Source organism: Poecile atricapillus, chromosome 2 (assembly GCF_030490865.1).
Source record: "Poecile atricapillus isolate bPoeAtr1 chromosome 2, bPoeAtr1.hap1, whole genome shotgun sequence".
NCBI lineage: Eukaryota > Metazoa > Chordata > Aves > Passeriformes > Paridae > Poecile > Poecile atricapillus.
Genome location: NC_081250.1, coordinates 114,403,436 through 114,423,446, shown reverse-complemented (window position 1 = coordinate 114,423,446; position 20,011 = coordinate 114,403,436). Strand labels below are relative to the sequence as shown.

The 20,011-nt window shown below is 37.7% G+C and overlaps 1 protein-coding gene across 1 annotated transcript in view; it reads left to right on the top strand.

The window, feature by feature from the left end:
- The window catches only part of ATP6V1H (ATPase H+ transporting V1 subunit H), a 48,146-nt gene extending 34,201 nt beyond the window's left edge, over window positions 1–13,945 (top strand). Inside the window, exons 13-14 of the mRNA XM_058832524.1 lie at window positions 1,162–1,275; window positions 12,961–13,945. Of these exons, the coding sequence (XP_058688507.1) occupies window positions 1,162–1,275; window positions 12,961–13,021 (175 nt within the window). The 3' untranslated portion in view covers window positions 13,022–13,945. The remainder of the gene's footprint in view (window positions 1–1,161; window positions 1,276–12,960) is intronic.
- The last annotated feature ends 6,066 nt before the right edge of the window (window positions 13,946–20,011 follow it).

Below are 20,011 nucleotides of genomic sequence, written 5' to 3'. Positions count from 1 at the left end.
GGTCTTAAGGATGGTTTTGACTGAGTTAAAAAATGAAATTGAAAATTCTCTGTTTCATCTCCATGCCATACCTGTTCTGAAGTTTGCAAAAATACATTGCATGGTGCAGCAACAATGCATTAATCTGTCCATGATAAGAAGAGTACTACATTCTGATAGCTAATGCAATGGCAGGACAACATCAGGTTAAACCTAAAGCAAATGGTAGTGTCTTCCCAGGATAGCATGTTTAACTATTAAGTGACATGTGAGAGAGCTGATGTAAAAACAGCATATGAAAGTCAATAAATCAGCTTACATATTCCTTGCAATTTCTCTCCAAACTTATTGTTATGACAGACTGAAATGCTGCATGTGAAGTCATCTGGATGGTGATACTTTCTCAGGTTTTAAGTGTGGTGCCTTCTGCTGTTTCTATTAAGAAATAATATATTCATGACATGCGATACAAGGTTTCATCAGTATTTCATATGGGATTTGGTATTGCTGTTAAAAAGCTGTAGCTGACTGTGGTGGTGAAGTTTGTAGTGAAAGATGCAGCTGAAGCATATCCTTTTTCTGGGAATGGCACCTTAACAGCCAATTCTGCATCTTGTACAGGAGTAGCTGTGGTTCTAGTACAGTCTGAATGTCAAAAAGCTCTATATGTGTGAGGTGGGTGATTTAATAGGTGTAGGTGTGATTACAAGCATTTTCTGTATTAGGGAGTGCCAGAAGAGATTGAGGTTTTATTGCAAAAAATGGAGCGGCCTGGTTGTGATCCATTTATAGGGTGGAGGGCACTGCCTCTCCTACCTAATAATTGATAGTGCTGTACCTTGTGAACCCTTGTAGAGATCCTTGTAAAGTAAATAACCCTTTCTGAAAAAGGTCCTTTTCTTGATTATTTATTTCAAAGTAACAAACAGGAGTCCAGTCTAAACCCTTTGTGATGTGAATTCCTAAATAATCTTTTTTAACAAAAATCAGTAGTTATTACAGGAGATAATCTGTATTTATAACACATCAGGTGAGATGTGTATCTTGGCAAATAAATAATAAAAGAAATATTATATAATTTAAACTTAACCTCTTAAAGCCTTGAATGTGAAGTGGTTGGATAGGATAGCTACCCAGAATTGAAAGTAATGTCAAAAAACTTGTTCCTCTCCTGTTTTTCAGAGTGATTGAACAGCTTGGTGGTAAGCAGCTGGTCATGAACCACATGCATCATGAAGACCAGCAAGTTCGTTATAATGCACTACTGGCTGTGCAGAAGCTGATGGTTCACAATTGGTATGTGAAGATTTTTTAACATTCTACTAACCATGATAAATCTCTGTTGTGGAGAGAGGATTCAAGACAGTGGATTTCTCTAGGAGAGAAAAAACATTTTTATGTGCTAAGGCAGCAGTTTTTAAGCAGATTAATATGATGCTTATGGTAAGAACTTAGTTTTTCTGTGTATTTTGGAAGCAGTTGAATTGAGTAGCTTTCTCACATGGTTGAATGTCACACAAATAACTCATTTGAACAGTGTATTTTAGCTTAGGTTGAGTATTAGGAAAAGGTTCTTCACCCAGAGGGTGGTTGGGCACTGGAACAGGATCGCAAGGGAAGTGGTCACAGCCCTAAGCCTGACAGAGTTGAAAGAGTTCTTGGGCAATGCTGTCAGACATGTGGTGTGACTCTTGGGCTGGTCCTGTCCAGGGCCAGGAGCTGGACGTGGTGCTTCTTGTGTTTCGCTAGAGGACACAAAATGATTCACACGAGCACCTCTCAGTGTCAGAACAGAAAAAACCAGTCTCTTTATTCTCTGATTCCAGTATTTATAGATTCTTGACAATGACCAGGGATTGGATAATCAAGTTACCACCTTCCCAAGCACACAGGTCATGTGAAATGTCCATCAAAAGACATTTTTTAGAAGGAATGTGATAGACAACTTATGTTTACAGAACTTTCATGGGAAAGTAACTAAAACGATGAAAACATGATCAGAAGGCTTCAATTTCCAGGGCAACACTTGTGGTTCTGTTCCAACTCAGGATATTCTGTAATGATTCTATTAATTTATTTGAACTGCTTGTGGAATAGCAGAAGTTTATGGGCTGATTGAGTAGTTCTCTAATAGCCCTGAAGTCTTGGCAAGTTCTGCCACAGAACTTGCTGGTGGGTGATGCTGCCTTTCCAACAGAGCACAGGACCTTTATAGAGAAGCATTGAAGGGCTGAAGCTGTGAAAAACTTCAGCGTTCATGGAGCAACTTTGTCTAAGTTGCCAACAAATTAGGTATGCTAAGCATAAAGCATGGAGAGTTAAAAATACTAAGTAGGAGTTTTTAATCTGGTTATTAATTATGAGTGCACCAGAGCTCATAATTTCAGTCTGGCATTGCCTTAAAGGAAGATAAAATGCAGCAGTACATCTGAGTATATTGGAACATAAGTGTTGGGACACAAAAAACTAATTTAATTTTGAATTTAAACAACCTTTTATTTTTGAAAAGCTTAGTGCTTGGATATATCTATAACTTCTGTCAATTTTCTCACGTATGACAGATTGTGAACTTTTTTAAAGGCTGAATAGGGATGATGCTAGCAGTGTGAAAGTGGCAGGGGAACAAGGTCTACCAAGCACTTTCTTTCTGACAGGTTAAGTCACCTCCTTGCTGTGACAGGCTGGCTAAGTTGACAAATTTGCTCCCATTGTCTCTCTCTGCAGTGTATCATAGGTAAAACAAAACTAATTTTCTCCTGTTCCTTCTGAAGAGTATGGGTTTTAAGGTTTTAACTCTCATACATGTTATATTCATTTTATCCTACTCCCTCCCTCACATGCTGTGGGAACCTTCTGTAAAAGAGAAACACGTGTTTAAATACCCTACTATGAAAAATCCAGCTAATATTCTCCATCTGTAAGGAGTACTTTGATAAATCACATGGAATTTCTGAGTGTATGGAGATGGAGTCTAAACACATGGTCATGTTCAATCTAATTTTTGGTCATTATTGTATATTACGCTTCTCACTGCTTCTCAGTTTCATACATCTCTTTTCTCACTGTGCTCTTCTGATACATTTGAAACATTCTGAGTATTACAAACCAGCTGCAACTAAATAAAGATTACGGCATGGAAAGTTTAATTACTGATACTGCCTTCTGCAGTAGGGACAGGTTTTATTTCATATTTGTTCTGAAGTCTTGAAAATCTGATAGGAAGACCTCTAATCTTTTTCCAGCACAAAATTCACTGGTAGTAATAGTTCTCCTGAATGCCAAGCCTGGGTTTTTCTCACTTTCAGTGAGAGAATACTACTTCTAAAAGCATCACATCTGGTCTTCTGTATTTGTTTTGATTTTTCAGTGGTATGAACATTTCTCTGCCTACTTTTCACAATTTGTGAACTTTAAGATTTTAGACTGAAGGTGAGATAGCAAAAATACCTAGTTTTCAGATCTTCAGAAGTGTCAGTAAAAAGAATCTCTGTAAATTAGTGCCACTTCCACATTCTTATTGTCATCTCTGTAGGGAATGTTTTCTTGTTTAATTCATAGTGGAACAAGCTCTGGGACACATTGTCCTTGTCTCTTATTTGCCAAAGTAGTGTTCCCCTTGGCATGGACTTATAGTTTAAGTGCAGGAAATGACACACTGTTTGGATGTGGGAAGCTAGATCTGTCTTTGTGCAGATCTGGTATTTGGTAAGTGCTGGGAGCTCTTCTGTTTCATTGCTGTCTCTTCTCACCCCACAAGCTGAGTGCTCTGACTGCTGCATGCTGTGGTTTAAGTGCATACTTACTAAGCTTTGCATTGTCATAAGATATGTTATTCAGCAACTTCAAGGTTGAAGAAGGTTTTGCTTCCCTTGCTCTTCAGTGGAAACAATAAACATTTTTCCTCTTGCTTCCACTTATTCTGGAATTACAGTCATTTCACTCAAAGCAATTGTGGTTTTTCCCTTGAGTTTAACTGGCACAGAACAGTTCGTCATTACTGTCTGTGACATGTGTGACAGAGGTTAGTCAGGTTTTCCTGAAGGCTAACTGAGAGAAGGATTAGAAAATAAAGCTTTGCTCTGCCACAACGAGGCTTGGTGCAAGTGCAGTGCCTGGAGCCAGCAGTGTAAGGAAAACTTGTGGTACTTGAATTGAGGGAGTGCCATGGGGCAGCTGAAGTAGCATTCTGCCTAAAACACAGCTGTATCATTCGACTGTTAGCTCAACTTAGAGACAATTAACTCCTAAGTAATTTGAGTAGTTCATTACAGGCTGCTCAACTGGCTTTCCCTTAGGGGTTTTTGAGTCAGGGATTAATGGGGGGAAATCAGACTGTCAGGCATTCTCTTAAATGGTGAAGCTATGTTGGCAAAAGTAATAACTGCCGTCAGCTTTTCAGATGAGATAAGTTAAATTGAAATATTCCAGTTACATTTGCATGTTAAATGATCAGGCTCTTGATGAAGAGAGGAGCAAAATTATCTTTTTAGCATCACTTACTGCCTATACATGGGAATCAATCCTGAGTTTCAATCTGACTTGAATTGTGTTAGTCATGGCACCCCATGCTGGTAGTAAGAACCTGTGTAGTGGGTTGACCCTGGGTGCATGCACCCACCAAAGCTGCTATATCGTTCCCCTCCACAGCTGGGCAGGGAAGAGAAAATACAATGAAGGATTCCTGAGCTGTGATAAGAACCGGGAGATACCACTCACCAAATACTGTCACAGGCAAAACAGGCTCGAATTAGAGATAATTAATTGAATTTTTTTACTAACAAAACCAGAGCAGGATAATGGGAAGTAAGTAAGACCTTTAAAAACATCTCTCCACTCCTCCCTCCTTCCCAGCTCTCCCTCCTCCCTGAGGGCTGCAGAGAGATGGAATGGGGGTAATGGCCAGTTCACCACAGATTGTTTTCTCCCACTTATTAGGGAGAGGAATACTTCTACTCCATAGTGGGAATCCCATGTCACAGGGCTAATTGTCCATGAACTTCTCCAACGTGAGTCCATTTCACGGGCAACAGCCATCTCCAAACTATTGCAACATGGGTCACCCTTCTGTGGAGTGCAGTCCTTCAAGGACAGGCTGCTCCAGCATTTGTCCCTCCACAGCATCACATGTCCTACCAGAAAACCTGCTCCAGTGTGGGCTTCTCTTTCCATGGATCTGCAGATCCTTGTCAAGCCCCTGCTCTGGCACAGGCTCCTCTCCTGATCTCTTCCTTGACACCAACATGAAGAGTCTGAGTATGCTGGCAGGTATGAGTATGTTGGCTAAACAGTGGGAGTTAGGATGTGTCACTTAAGCATGATCAAGTATGGTATGGATGTGGAATTCATAAAAGGCATGCTGAATGAAGCAACAAACTGTACAAGCTTTGAATATGCAACAGGTTCATACATGGTTTTCTAAATGCACAGCCCAGACAAAATTACTTGCTCTCCATCTTTTAAATTGAGGAATTCTGTAGGGAGACAATAAAAAATCTGAAGCTGCCTAGGATTTGCAATATCCCAAATTTAGAAACTCTTACTCTGTAGATAGCTTCTGTACAATGCCTGCAATTGGAAGTGAAAAGTGCAGGGTGTAGTGGTAGTTAACTGGCAACCACAAAGTTTGCACCCACCCTCACCCCTTATTTTTTCCCCTATCCCAACACTGAAGTGTGGAATGCTTAATAGAGTAGTAGGCTTAAATTTAGGAAACAATACTTACAGGATAATGACTTCCACTATATTTATTTCTCCTGGTTCTTAGCCCTCATTATCCTTACAATTCCCTTTCAGTAGTTAACAGAAGTTAACTAAATGAAAAGTTTGAGAACATAGTGTCTCTGATTAATTTTTATCTTTTTTAAAATAACAGTTCCTAGCTAGAATGAGACAAGTTAGGCAAAAATCCAATTAATCACAGGCACGCTTGATATCTAGTGGAGTGTTCCATCTTTTTATTTGCATGTAAATGTGTATTCTTGTAGAACTTTATTCCATGTAGTTGTAGAGGCTGTGTTTTTTTGTTTGGCATATGCTCTCTGGGATTCACAATGTGCTTATGTTTTCTATCATGAGATCTGTACACTTTGGAGAAACACTTTTTAGTATTTTTCTAGAGCTCATGATAGAGTGGAAAATATCAGATATTCTGCTCAGTTTGTGTTTTCTTTTTTAAAAAAAATTGCTTGTTTTCATTAACTATGCTGAAAAACATGACACTGAAGAAGTAACTTTTTGATAGTTTACTTCTGATTAGTGTTCTTTAAAATTTTGATTTTCTGATAGGAAAATTCAGTTAAACACTATTGTTATTGGTTATTCTTGCATAAAATGCTCTTAAGTGTTGTAAGCAACAAAATTCTTTGTAGTAACTAAATCTTCTGATTAAATATAAAACTGCTTTCAAACCACATTGCCAGGTTTAGTCAAGTGAGCTTTTAAATTCACAGAATGGCTCTGCATGTTAGCTCATAGTGCATCTTACAAGTGAAAAATGGCTTGTGCTTTGTTTCCCTAATAGAAAGGCACATATTGAATTGGCTTTCACAGTTTATTTTCTTTTAATATCAAATGCTTAATTAAGCTTCGTTGTAAGAGCTTATTGATCTGCTCTTTCTTCATAGCTTGTATGTGAAGTTGTGAACTGGAAGTCTAGAATAACTCTTTCAAGATTGGACAAAACCAGGGAAATTGCTGAGAGGAAAGCAGGTTCTTGTGGTGTCTGAATTTGAAGACTCATGTTAATGCTGGATTTCATGTTGTAAGGAGGGTTTTAAACCAAGCTATGAGCAATATTTTCAGTAATCATGAGATAATCTGTAGATTGTCTATTAATATTACTGCATTCAGCTGATGACAGGGCTCCATTTGGAAACACAAAGCACCTCTCATGTAATGTTCGTAATCCTTCCGTACAACCATTCAGACTATTTAATTATGTGCACATCAGAATGTTGAGTATCTCTTTACTGTGAATAATTAAAGAGAAACAATGTCCTAGATTTTGTTTATCTTAACAGTTAGCTTTTGTTCTATTTGTTTATATGAAGTGGAATCTGTTAAACTAAGTATTGAGAATTGCAGAGGTGTTTGCAGTATCTTCTCTCCTGAGATCCATAGCCACATTTATAGGTCAAGGAGATACATTGTGAAAACCACCATGGTTCCATGGAAAAAGATCATTTATGAAAATCTTCAGTTTGATGTATTGGAGGCCCAAACTTGGTCAATGTTTGAGCTTTGGTTTGGTCAAAATGCCTTTGATTCTGCTGTATACGTTTGTTTCTTTGTTTTTGTTGTTGGTTTGTGATGACTTACCTTTAAAACTACTCATGGTAGGCATTGGTATAATACACACACATCTTATATTCTTTAATACCGTTTTTAAATTGGAATATTTCATATTGCATAAATCCACAGAGTCAAAGAAGACAATTGTGTTCAGTAAACAAATGACAAAAGAGAAGTTCTCCAGCAGTTCTCCAGTGGTAGCACTCCAGCTTTGGCAGTCTTCCCAGCCCAGCTCTCCAGGAAGATGTCTCTTTGTTTTTTACTTTACTATTTTAATAACTGTTCTCCTTCTGTTTACTTCTGTGAAGACCATGATAATGATGAGCACATAATTTTTATATATATATATATATATTTCTATGTTATATATATAAAATATACATAAAAATATGCAGCATTATAACCTTGGATCCAGCAGTATGACATGTTAATAATTACATTTCAGGAACCAAATATCACTCCAGCCTGATTTAAGCCTGGCTTTATTTCCTTTCCTGGCTTGTGTGACTGTGGCTCTGTGGGGAGGCAAATGCACCTGTGGTGGTCCCTGTGGAGCTCCACTTGCTTTTCTCCCAGCCACCACCAGTGTTAATGTGACACTGCAGTAATCACATTCGAGGGAGCATGTTTGTAGAAAGCAATTCACTGCAATTGACTTAAGAGTTAAATAGACAAAAAGTACTGTCTCACCAGAATACCCTGAGTGCCTTGTGAGAAAGACAGGACTACACAGCTGGAATGGGTTAAAGGATGGGTGTTCCAGCTTTATCTCACACTGGATTAGATGGAGACTAGTCAAATGGTTGCAACCTTGTCATGGTGTTGCCACTTCATGTGTACTGCTCAGAGGTTCCAGAAATAATTAATCTGTGGAGTGTACACTTAGAAGAAAATGTTTTCAAGGGTTAGTTTAACCTGCTTAGAATTGGGAATATTCAATCAATTCAACTGTCAAATTGTGTAATTCAAATATCTTCTTGTAAAGCCACAATACATTAGTAAAACTGGTCTTTCTAGTTTATTAACTTTTAGTCTAATAACTAACTAATCTAGTCTAATAACTTCTCTCCAGGTTACTAAACCTCTAGCAGAAATGCAACATAAGGCTGGCAAAAGTAATCAATTTGTTCAGTCAAACTATTCTATCTGCTTCCTGTCCTGGGAACTTGTTTGTTTAACTATTTGTATCTTTATGATTTGTCTGTAAATCATATATGTTGGAAATGTCTCTTGAGTGTGTTGAGTCCAGTGGCAGACTTTTTGAAGGATTCCTTTAGAACTAGCTTTTCAATTTCATTATCCAAAGTATGGGACTCAAGGCTTATGTTTAGATAGAGAAAAATAAAATCAATGTTTTTATTTTGTTTTTTGTCAAAGAAAGGCATCTTCTCATGGCATCCTCAGTCGGCTAAACCAAGCTAGAGATTGCAGAAATTCTAGACTATTAAATATTTTTTGGTAGCTTACTTCTTTAATAACCAGGATGCAAGAGTTAAATGTTAGAAAAGAGAAAATATGAAAATTTCACCCTTACTTTATTCTGTGCTTCACCTACTTTTCTTCCTTTGCCTGTTAATTTTCAGTGTTCTTTAAAGGACAGGTAAATCTGACTGCACTGGAATTTGTAGTATAACACTGAAAGTACTACTACTTAAACTTCAAGGCTTGTTTCTTTTGACACATAACCTCTAGAGATCTGTTGTATGTGTCTTATAACTTTGCCTTCTATCATAGATTGTTTGTTGTTGACAATGATCTTTCACTATATGGTGTATATTATAAAATTTGTAGGTAGTGTCTTGTACCAGTTTGCAATTATCTCCTTATTCCATATTCACTGAGTTTAGGGGCTTACATGTTGGATCAGTTCTGTGTGCTTTTTCCTAAATAAACTTTAAGCATTTGTTTCAATTACGACATTCAAGTATATCTCTGCTTCAAGGTGTCAATGTCTCTCATGAGAAACAAAAACTGATTAAATTAAACAAAATGAAGAAACAAATTTGAGATAAAATTAATTAATGTATTCACCTCTAAGCTTCCTTTGCTTCTTGGAAAAAGCACTTCGGAAACAACGGAAAATGTGTGAAGGCCTGAAAAAGGGGGAATTTCTGGTGTGAAAGGAATCTCACTTGGTTTTTCTAGTAAGAATGAAAAGAATGGAAAGATTAATTTGCAAATGGAAATGACCTATGTTTCACCATCACACTTTTGGGTGACCAGGGAAATGAAAATGTGTGGGTGTTTCAAGTCTTGTTGATCTGAGCTTTAATTGAGAGATAGAAGATTTTATAGTTAGTCTCAAAAGTGATGTACTACAGTTGCATGTTTGAAGCTTTTCTTCAGTGCAGAGGTAATATTTTTTTGTTCTTGTAAATTTGTACTGGATCAGTTGTCTCATGTTTGAATGCTCTTACCTGTAAATGCAAACTTGTTTGCACTAGCTTCACCTGCTTTTAATAAGGTTGGTTTTATGTTGAAGGAAGTGAGAAGATGGCTAAACCTGACCTTTTTATAAAGGTCTTTTTGTTAGTGTGAGGAAAATGGTTTAAAATATCTTGTAGTGATCCAATTCATGGGCTTATAGCTTGCAATTAAAAAAAAGTAAGTCCAATACCTGCCATTGTACTGTGCATCACAAATCTCAGATGCTATTTTGAATATTTTATTAACTGATTTGTTATCTTATGACAAGATCCATCCTTTCATCATACATGCTTTTATAGTGCAATGTGTTGAATGTTTGCATTCTCACAGGTGACTTTAATTTTGTGAAGCAAATAGTAATTTTAAAATCCCAGTTTTTCTCTTAAGATTTAACTAATCTTCAGATTAGTTTAATAATCTTTAGTGTTTCTTAACCTCCTAATGTTATACCAGATGAAATACCAGTATTTATAAAATATATTTGAATATTCTTATTCTTTTAATACATGTTTTAGCAGAGGGAGAACAGGCTCCTACTTAACATTTTGGAGCAGGTCCAGAGGAGAACTCTGAAGATGATTTAGAGGCATGGAATACCTGCCCTGTGGGGAAAAGCTCTGAGTTAAGCCTGGACAAGAGAAGGCTCTGGGGAGATGTTAGACCACCTATACAGTACCTAAAGGAGGCCTACAGGAGGGCTGGAGAGGGCCTTCTCACAAGGCCAAGGGGTGATGGCTGTAAAATTAAACAGAGCTGATTTAGATCAGTTATCAGGAAGAAATTATTTCCTGTGAGGGTGGTGAGACACTGTGAGAGATTTCCCAGAGAATCTGTGGATGCCCTGTCCTGTGGAGTATTCAAGGCCAGTTTGGAGGGGGCTCTCAGCAACCTGCTCTAGTGGAAGGTGTCCCTGCCCATGGCAGAGGATTTGAAACCAGATGATCTTTAATGTCCTTTTCAACCCAAACCATTCTATGATTCCATGTTCATCTAATCTAGACTGCGCAATAACTTGTCCTGGGTTAACCAGTGACCCTCAAATAGAAGTGATAACCAAGCAGAAAATTAAGTGATCCTACTTAGAGCTTATAGTGCAAGGTTTTTGCATTTCAGTGGCCTTTGGTGGTGGCTAAAGTGGTGATGGGGTAGGAACACTATGGGATTTTCACTTGGCTTTGCAGCATGACAATGCAGACAATGCAGGTACTCATTCTGTATGAGGGAATGAGATGAAAGCTTTTCCTTGACCCTGAACTTAAACCTCACACCTACAAAAGGTTTTGTAGGGAAGATACTGTTCTACCTGCTGTAGAAGTTGAATATGTCTGTGAAGGCACGAGGTACCTACAAAATGTGCTACTGCTCTGCTGCCTTGGAGATTTTTTGCTGACTGCACTGCACTTTGGTGGAGTTTTTAGAAAGCCTTGGTCATGTATCTGAAATAGTGTAAGCTTTGCAATAGTTTTGGTGTTACGGATTATTAGCTTGATTGATTTTCCTGCTTTGAAGTAATAGTGTGGGAATTTCACATTCGATATGGTTCATCTGTGCTTTAAGAATAAATAATGTGGGCTTGTAATATGACAGGCAGAGCCATGTATACAGCAAGTGTCAGTTGCCTTCAAGGCTGGATGTCAGAGAAGAAATATTCGTCAGTACATGCATATAGGCATGAAACAAATGAAAAAAAAACCAAACAAACAACCAAAAACATGGATCAAAAGGAGGTTCGGTGAGTGTAGAAGCTCTTCCATAGTTGCTGACTGTGTTTTTGGATGACTGTCAAATTGTTTTGGCGGTACAGTTTTGAGTCCTACAAAAACACAAGAGAGCAGCTCATTTATTTCCTTCTTTCCCAGCTGGAGCCTCTACTTTGAGGGTGATAACCTGTCTGTTATGAGCAAGAGTTTTATCTATTAAGTGGAGCCCAAGCTTTAAAATACTGTGATTTTACAGCAACACCTTATGAAGCTGTAAGTGAAGGTGCTAAATCATAACATATCCTTCAGCATACAAATTATGTGTTATTTTCTTTGCTAGTGGTGTTTGAAGTTAATGTTTAATAGGAACTTTTGCTTTTCTGGATGCTTAATGTTAAAACTGTGAAAAGTGGTGTTGGTTGGTGCTAAACTTCATTGTGCAATAGGAATTGCAAAGCATAAGAAATAACTGTTCAGTGGCACACTAAGCTAAAAACTAGTTTTTGAAATGTGCAAAAAACCTGATCTTTTAAATTTATTTTTTAATAAAGCAGAAACATATACTCTTGAGTTAGGTGGCTTTTTTTTGAGACTTCTTTCTGAACATCATCCCTCTGAGATGCTTCTAGTGCTTAACCTGTGTAGGTTGAAATATCTGTGTAGTGAGAAAGCACAGTACTAAGTGTATGATCAGCAGTAGAAAAAGAACGCCTACATTTCACGAGTCCTGAAACCTCTCTTTCACTTGATACAGTGGTACAATTATTGTATTTTCTGTGACAAGCAGCAACCCAGGTACTATTATTAAAGACCGCTTTCAGCTTTTTTGTGGTTCTTTTTTGTGAAGTGTTGATCTGCTTTCAGGAGAGAGTGAAGGATTGTAGCATTCAGAATAACTGTGCAGTATTTTTCCATGGAATTTAGATACTGTTGCTCAGGGCAAGTGCTAGTGTTCTGGGAGATGTTCCAGTGTTGAGAGGAGAGAGAGAAATTAAGTGGCTTAGAGCCACTTCAAAGTGCAGATGAGAAGAACACTTTAAAGAAAATGTTGATATACAGTGGGCCTAGATTGATTAACTTCTCTCAACTTGAATATGTAGCTATTGAGTCAGTGTCTGTTTTGCTTGCCTATAGGACATTGCCAGTATGTCCTTTGTGTGTCCAGAGTGTCCTTTGTGCTTCTGCAGCTGGGTTGTGGAAAGGGATACTTTAAAATGTTTTGCTACAGCTTCAAAAATAGGTATTCAACAAGCAAAATTTATCTGCTTCATGGGTGTTCTGTGTCAGTTGTCAGGGCTTCTAAATGTCTCCATTGGGCTCTTTCCTTTTCTAGATAGTTTTGTTGAGGTTTGATTTGTACTTTATTTTCATAGGGCCGATGATGGATATCTAAAGCTCAGGTGTTCTCATTGTTAGTCCAGTGGACTATTGACAGTAGACATTATTTGAAGGATTAATTCTGAACTTAAAGCTTTTTCTTCTTTACCGACTTCATAATTCCCACCACTATTGCACTCCCCACCCTCCAAAACATTTCTCAATCTAATTTTTTGTTGTATTTCAGGGAATACCTTGGGAAGCAGTTGCAATCAGAACAACCTCAAACGGCCACCGCACGGAGCTAAACACTTCCGTCAGTTCATGCAGTTTGTGCTTACAACTACAGTGTGTTTGTTTTAAAATGAATACAAAGGAAATATTGAAATCACGTGCTCTTTGTCTGCTACGGGTGCATAAACATTCCAACTTTCCTCTAGTGTTGTTGGCTTACTAAAAATTGGTTCATTCAACTAGTTCTGCTGATTATACCTGTTAGCTTCTTGTTCTATTCTGAATGTATATGAAGAAATGTGGCTAATATATTGCATTTGTTTTATGTATTTATTCTCATAATAAAGACTATTATTAAAGGATATCTGTTCCATACTGGGTATTATAATTAGCCTAGAAAATTATCAGTGTTGTCACTTTCCAAGAAAAGCGAGTTGTCCCCTTACGTTTCAGACAAACTAATGAAGCTTTGACTTTGTGTTTCATAGAAAGTTCAATAGCCTAAGAAATATTGATTATTAGTACTAAAATGTATACCAAGTCTCAAAATAATGTTAAAATTGTATATAAAAGCAAATGTATGGATGGATTTTTTTTGGGGAGGGGGTGGGGTAGTTGTCTCGTTAGAAACTACATTAAAAAATCTGGAAATGAGAAGAGGAAAAGAAAATGAGCACTCCTCTATCAGTGAAGACATACCCTCAAAGTTATTAGTCCAGATGTATAACACTAGTGGTTAAGACTGTAGATCAGAAATCAAGTTGAGGGTTTTTGTTTCGTTTTTTTTTAAATGTGCACTGATGCTGAACTTGTAATTTCATGGAGTTTTTGGTTATTGATAATACTTGTAAATGTTAGGGTTCTGGTTTCATTCTAAAATCTATTGTATTTCTTTTATATTAAGCCAGATAATTTGGTTATCAATATTTTCTGTGATTTGTAGCTTCTGACAGTATAAAACATGTAATCAATAAATTTAAGATCATTTTGGCTTGGCATATGAAAACAGTTTTGTTGCATGGATAGGAGCCTGGCTCCAGGCACTTGCAACACCAAGCAGTTAATATTCTTGTGATTCATTATTAGAATTAAAAAAAAAAAAAAAGTAACGATAACTCAATCCTTAATCTTGTCAGTAGTCATTTGAGGTGCAGGTCTCTGAGGAAGCTCAGAGTACTTTGTCATCAAGTGAAAAGACAAATTGGGAAAACTTTCCTTATCCAGCCTGGATTTTCATCATATGTAATTAAAATTTGACCACTGTTGCAATGGTGAGAAGAGATTTAGAGGACTACAGGTTGATGATTTCTTGGTCTGCTTAATTAAAATTGGGTTGTGTAGCTTAATGACTGTTGCTTACTTTTGCATATAGAAGGCAAAGGCTTTGATATTGCACAGTATCAGAAGGAGAGATGCTGAAGCCTGAAAAAAATTAACCCTCACTCCAACTGAAGTCAGTTTATCTGAGTAGATCTCAACTCAGTGCTGCATATTCCCGCAGTGCTGAGGGATATGGGTGGTGTGGGAAGCAGTTGGGGGAACAAGGGTGCACCTACACTCTGTTTCTGTCTCTAGTTGGTTCAATGCTCTTGAAATGAACCTCCCTGCATTTCACACTTCAGTTTACATTGCATGGTGGTGTCAGGCCATGAATGGGTTCTTCTCCAATAAAGCTGAAGCTCGGGATGTACATTCTGCATGATGCACGTCACCCTGTGCATCCTGTGTGTCTTGGCTACATAGCAAGTGTTCAGTCTACTGGACCATCTCAGATTTTGTTTGAAGTGTGGCCTTTAGAAATGCGGAGTGAATGCTGAATTAGCACCAAGTGTCTTGCTCTACCAATCATCTTTTCATGTCACACTTGTCAGTGTAAGCAGATCCTGTGATTGGTCTTATGGTTACAGCTGTAATGTTGGGTGCAAGAACTGGCGTGGCATTAATGGGAAAGGAATATCTCCCCACCTTCAAAACCAAGTGTGTTGTTTCCTTTCCCAAAGGGAACACTAAAGCGCTGCTGGGTAAGGAGATCTGGGATTGAATTGTAGGAGTAAACATGACGAATACTACCACTGGAAACCTCTTCAATTTCTGGAGGAGCTAAAAATAACCAAGTTACTCATAATGTGAAACAAAATTGCTTACAGGGGTTGACCTGAAACATCTGAGTATTATTTTCATGTATTATACAAATAAATTCTCCTCTCCTGCTTTGCTGTGCATAATTTAGTTCTTCATCATGTGGTGTGTTTCTAAGCTGTGTGATACCTGGCATTCTCTGACATTTAGTTACCACCTTGTGTCCAACAGCTTTCTAATTAAAGAAATAGTTCTGAAGTTTCACTTACATTCCTGTATGTTATTGATGCCCTGGTGCCTGTAAAACCTGAAAGCCTGCAAGCTCTGAGATTTCCAGCTGCCAATGGTAACGTTCAGGTGGCTCAAAAGTTGGATCTGAGCGAGTTCCTGCCAACAATTATACCTTAAGAAGCCTGGAAGCCTGCAGGGGAGGATGTTAAGGAGGTGTTTGCTGTGCAGACAGTAATTTGGACTGAAGTTGCCAGCGCTGAGATTTCTGCAGGAGTCAGACTGCTCATGGTGGCCTACAGGTCCTGGGGAATCTTGGCATAGCAGGGAGCTGCAGAGCAGCTTCCAGATGTGGGTTCTTCATCTCCCATCCTGTGGCTGGCCTATGCTTGTTGGCAGTGAAAGGACTTCATCTGTGGTCCCAAGAGAGAAAAGAGGACAGCTGTTGAGCTTTTAACCTTTTGAATCAGGAAAATAAACAAAAAGTTTTTATTGAATTTTAATTAATTAATCTTTCTACTGAATCTGTTTCACAAGCTTAGCTCTAGCTTTTGCTACCAAGCATTGTTTTTACTGTTTACCTGTTCACATTACTTGCTTTATTTGCTCAGCCTCTTTCTCCCAAGACCTGGCATGGTGGCAGATTGGGTAATTCAAGGCTGTGTGATGACAGTGTGGATAGAGCTCAGTGTCAGGAAGAGAAGCTGTGCCAGCAGCTTCCTTTGTTCCCTCGGGTGATGTGAAGATCTAGAGATAGGTGGAGATGAGCTGCTATGGACCAAATGACTAACTTGCTCCTAAAGCGAGGAGATACAGTCACCATCCTTCAAAGTAGGGTAATCAATCTTCTTTTTATGAAATACACTGTTTTCCTAACTTTTGATTTTACTTTTATGTTTCATCCAACAATAAATGGAGTTTAATTTTCCTTTAATTTTCCTGGAGTTTAATTAAAGTAACAGAGCCTTTGAAATCTTTATATAAACTGACTTCTATGTTTTCCATTTGAGATTTCTTTTACTTTCCTGGTTAAATGATTTTCTTTGAACTTTGGTCTTGGTCTGAAATCTGAAGGGGAAATAAATTTGAGTAAGTTTTCAAGACACAACAACTGTGAAAAGAATTTAAACCTGTAACACTTCTATGTAGGAGGGATATATGATGAAGTACTGACACCTAGAACTAAGGCAGGAAAATGCCTTTTAACCATGTGCTTACTGAACGTTTATTATTCCCACAAGCTGGTTGAGATCCTAAGGCCTGCAGTCAGGTGAAGACGCCAGATTTTGGTCTTGGCCAGTGTGAGATACTCTGCTGGAAATAAACTGGTGCTGAGCAGGGATGGGTTGCCCAGGCCCTGGGTGTACCCTGCTACCTCACATGTCTTTTCAGTATCTTATCTGAGCTTCAAAAATACCTTTGTGCACCCGCATGAACAAATGAAGATGGTCATTAATTTCTATTACTTGGAGCTGCTGGGTCTATACTTTTTAAGGAATATGATTCGCTGGTTTTAGTGCAGTTAAGTGGCAAAGACTCAATACTCATCACTGTATAAAAGCTTTTGCTTTTCCCTTTGGCAGCATTTGCAGAATAGTTGGGAGTTGTCCTCTTAAAGACACATGTTGTCAGAGCTGAGAAGAGAGCTCGTGCTCTAATGATGACCAGGTATGTTATTAATTGTATTTAGTTCCTCTTAGACTCCAAAATTATTAAAAAAATCTGAACTGCTGTTGAGATTTTCAGATGGCCAAGGGGATCATCATTTGAATACCACAGAAAGCAGCAACCTCTCTTGCAAATGTTAGGTGCTGCATTTAGGGAGTTACCTCAGAAATCTTTTTACCATGGGGTGTGCATATTTAATTGGCACAGCTGGTTCTGAGATGCACTAGACATTGCTGAACACAAGTTGTGCTAGAAACTGCCAGTATCCTTTAAGAATATTTTTCATGGCCTGTCCCTTGGCCTTACTGCTGCTTTTAACCTAAATTACTGTATAGTAAGGAGCCTAATCAATAAAAAAAATAAAAGGAATAACGACTGATTGTTTTGCAGTGTTTTGTTTCTGTTTCTTGGTTATGTCCAAGATAATTTCTTTACTATGGGAAAGTAATTATAATTTGATGCAAAACTGGAAAAAGGAAAAAACAGTCCCTCTTCATATAAAAGCTCACAGATTTTCCCAGAAATGCACATTTCCCCCCCTCTATTTTGCTAAATCAGCAAAAGGGAAAAAATTAAGATTTTCAAGAGCCATCTTTGGTGCCCTTCTGACCATGTTCATAATATAATTTTTCCAAGGCTCTTCAGTTTGCTGTGTCTGGATTCTGTGCAGAGACAAACTGTCAAGTTGAAAAGTAACTTTTCCAGTATAATTTATTAACTATTTTAAAAAGACTGCATATATCCAGCTCTGCCAAGAATGAGCAAAGAAACTGGACAGCTGATTACAGCAGTGACAGTTAAAACCTATTGATTTAGAAATCACAGAACTGCTACAATATCAGACTATTTTATTGGAAGAAAACATGATAAATTGTGAACTTCAAGGTCATCATTCTCCAGGCAATTTTCCTGTGGTAAGGAAGGGTGCAAAAAGCCTGTTCTGTCAGGTGTAGGTGGCTAAAATGCAGCTTTGGATTATGAGTCTGTCAGTGTGGGCATCATGGCAACAGCTTTTTTTTTTATTTTTTTATTATTTTTTATTTTTCTGCTAGAAGATCACAGGCTATCTCAAGCTTAGAAATTTGCAAAGGTTACAGTGCAATTCCAAAGAATCACTTTATCTGGCTTCCCCAGCTGGTGCACTTGAAAGGAGCTGGTCCTTTCCTATCCATGTGTCTGGGCAAGAGACCACTGGTGAAATACTAAAATCAGTCTGGGATGTCTTTGGTGAAGTCCTTTTACAGGAAGTGCTTAAGTTGTACCTTGTTGTGTATCTGAATGTCACACCTCAAAATTTCAGTTCTTAGGTGTCATCTAGTTCTTTCTCTCTTATATCCTAATGTCTCTTAGAATTGGTAGAATTTCACAATTTAAAGATATTTTGTTGCTATGTCAAGCAGATGATGGATGAGACCTAGAATAAGGGAAGTGTTTTAGGAAAAATTAGTTACTAGGAAAGTAACTGTTTCTCTAGTAAGAAAAGACTATTTATGCCTCTTCTATCTTGTATTTTACCAGTTTTTCTTATATATTCTAATTCAAATTACATTAAATATTATATTAATATTTAATATAATTATATATTTATAATATAAACATATATTTATATATTATAAATATATTTCTAAAAAAATAGTCAAGATTTTTATCATATTGCTTTTAATCTGGTAAGCTCTTTTCTTTTTCTTTATTTTTTCCCACTTAGAGACATTGAATAGCCTGAGTTTTATCACCTCTGATTTCATATGCACTGTGCTGATTTTTTTTCTTCTAAGAAATCTGGAATGAGATGAAACCTTTCCTTAAAGAGAATACATTAAGCTTCTTAGATTTTGTGTCTATGGAAGTTCCAACTTCCTTATCTTAATAGCCTTTAACCTTGGCTGAACTTCATGACTCTGACTGCCCTGCAGGAACTAGGCACTGTAACTTCTTCGTGTCATGCCTCTGTGCCCTTTCTGGAGATGAAAGGAATTTTGTTGATTTCTGGAATCTTCCTTTTATGCTCTTTGTTTCCTAATCCACTGCAGTGGTTGATAACTTCCGTGAACTCTTGTTATGTTGTAAGTTGGTGTGGAGGACAAGTGGTGGATCATTCCATCAAACCACTGACATATTTTTCCATCTTCTGTTCTCTATCCTGTGTCCCTGCTCTCCATGCGTAGTCTGAATTTCCCGTTAGCTGGTTCATTGCATGCAAAACAGCTGGACACAAGTCAGGATTTTCATCTCATAGTGGGTTGACCTCTGGTCTATTCTGCTTCCTTTCTGCTACATAATCTCTGGCATGTTTCATGAAAATTTGGGATTCTAAGTCTCTATTTTGAGGAGACAGAGATGTTTTGTTCTGAAGCAATGGGGGTGCAAAAACATATCTCTTGCTGGCTGTGAGACTAAAGCTTAAACTTTTGTTGTAGGCAAACAAGGCAGATCACAGTCTTAAAAGCCAGTTGATAAAGACTGTTTTCATGCAGTGCTTGTAATAGATGTATTTTTTTTTCACTCTGGTCATACCTCACAAGATCCAGGCTCTGCAGTATCAGCAGCATGATACTGGAAATTTAATTTGTGTGCTCTGAACTCAGCCTGGCAGAATTAAGTAATGCATTATCAATATAAAATAAGATTCTGAAATAAATAATTAGTAACAAAAATAATAAAAAATTACTTTTTTCTAATTAGTTTCCTAATTGCCATGAATTATTGTCAGGGAAGCATAAACCACATTTTGAGAAACACTGAAAGGAACTCCATTGCAGCTTGTATGGAATATGTTCATGACATACACAAAAGGAAGTTAAATCTTAGTCTTTGTCAAGGTAGACTGCTCTGTGCCATCTAACTCTCACACTGGTAAGTGTGTCAAGCCATATTTAATTTGAAATATCTGTGGTGCAACATCTCTAGCTGTTTGCTTTTCCCTTGTCCCCAACTGAGGATGTTTGTCAGGTAAAGAGATGTCAAAAGAGCTCAGTGAGTGGAGGATCTCAAGCTGTCCTTCAGCTGTCAAAAGCTGGTATGGCCTTGCAAGACATGTACAACAATTGATGCTGTTTATTTTTCCCCCTCTCTCTGTAGACAGAGAGCTA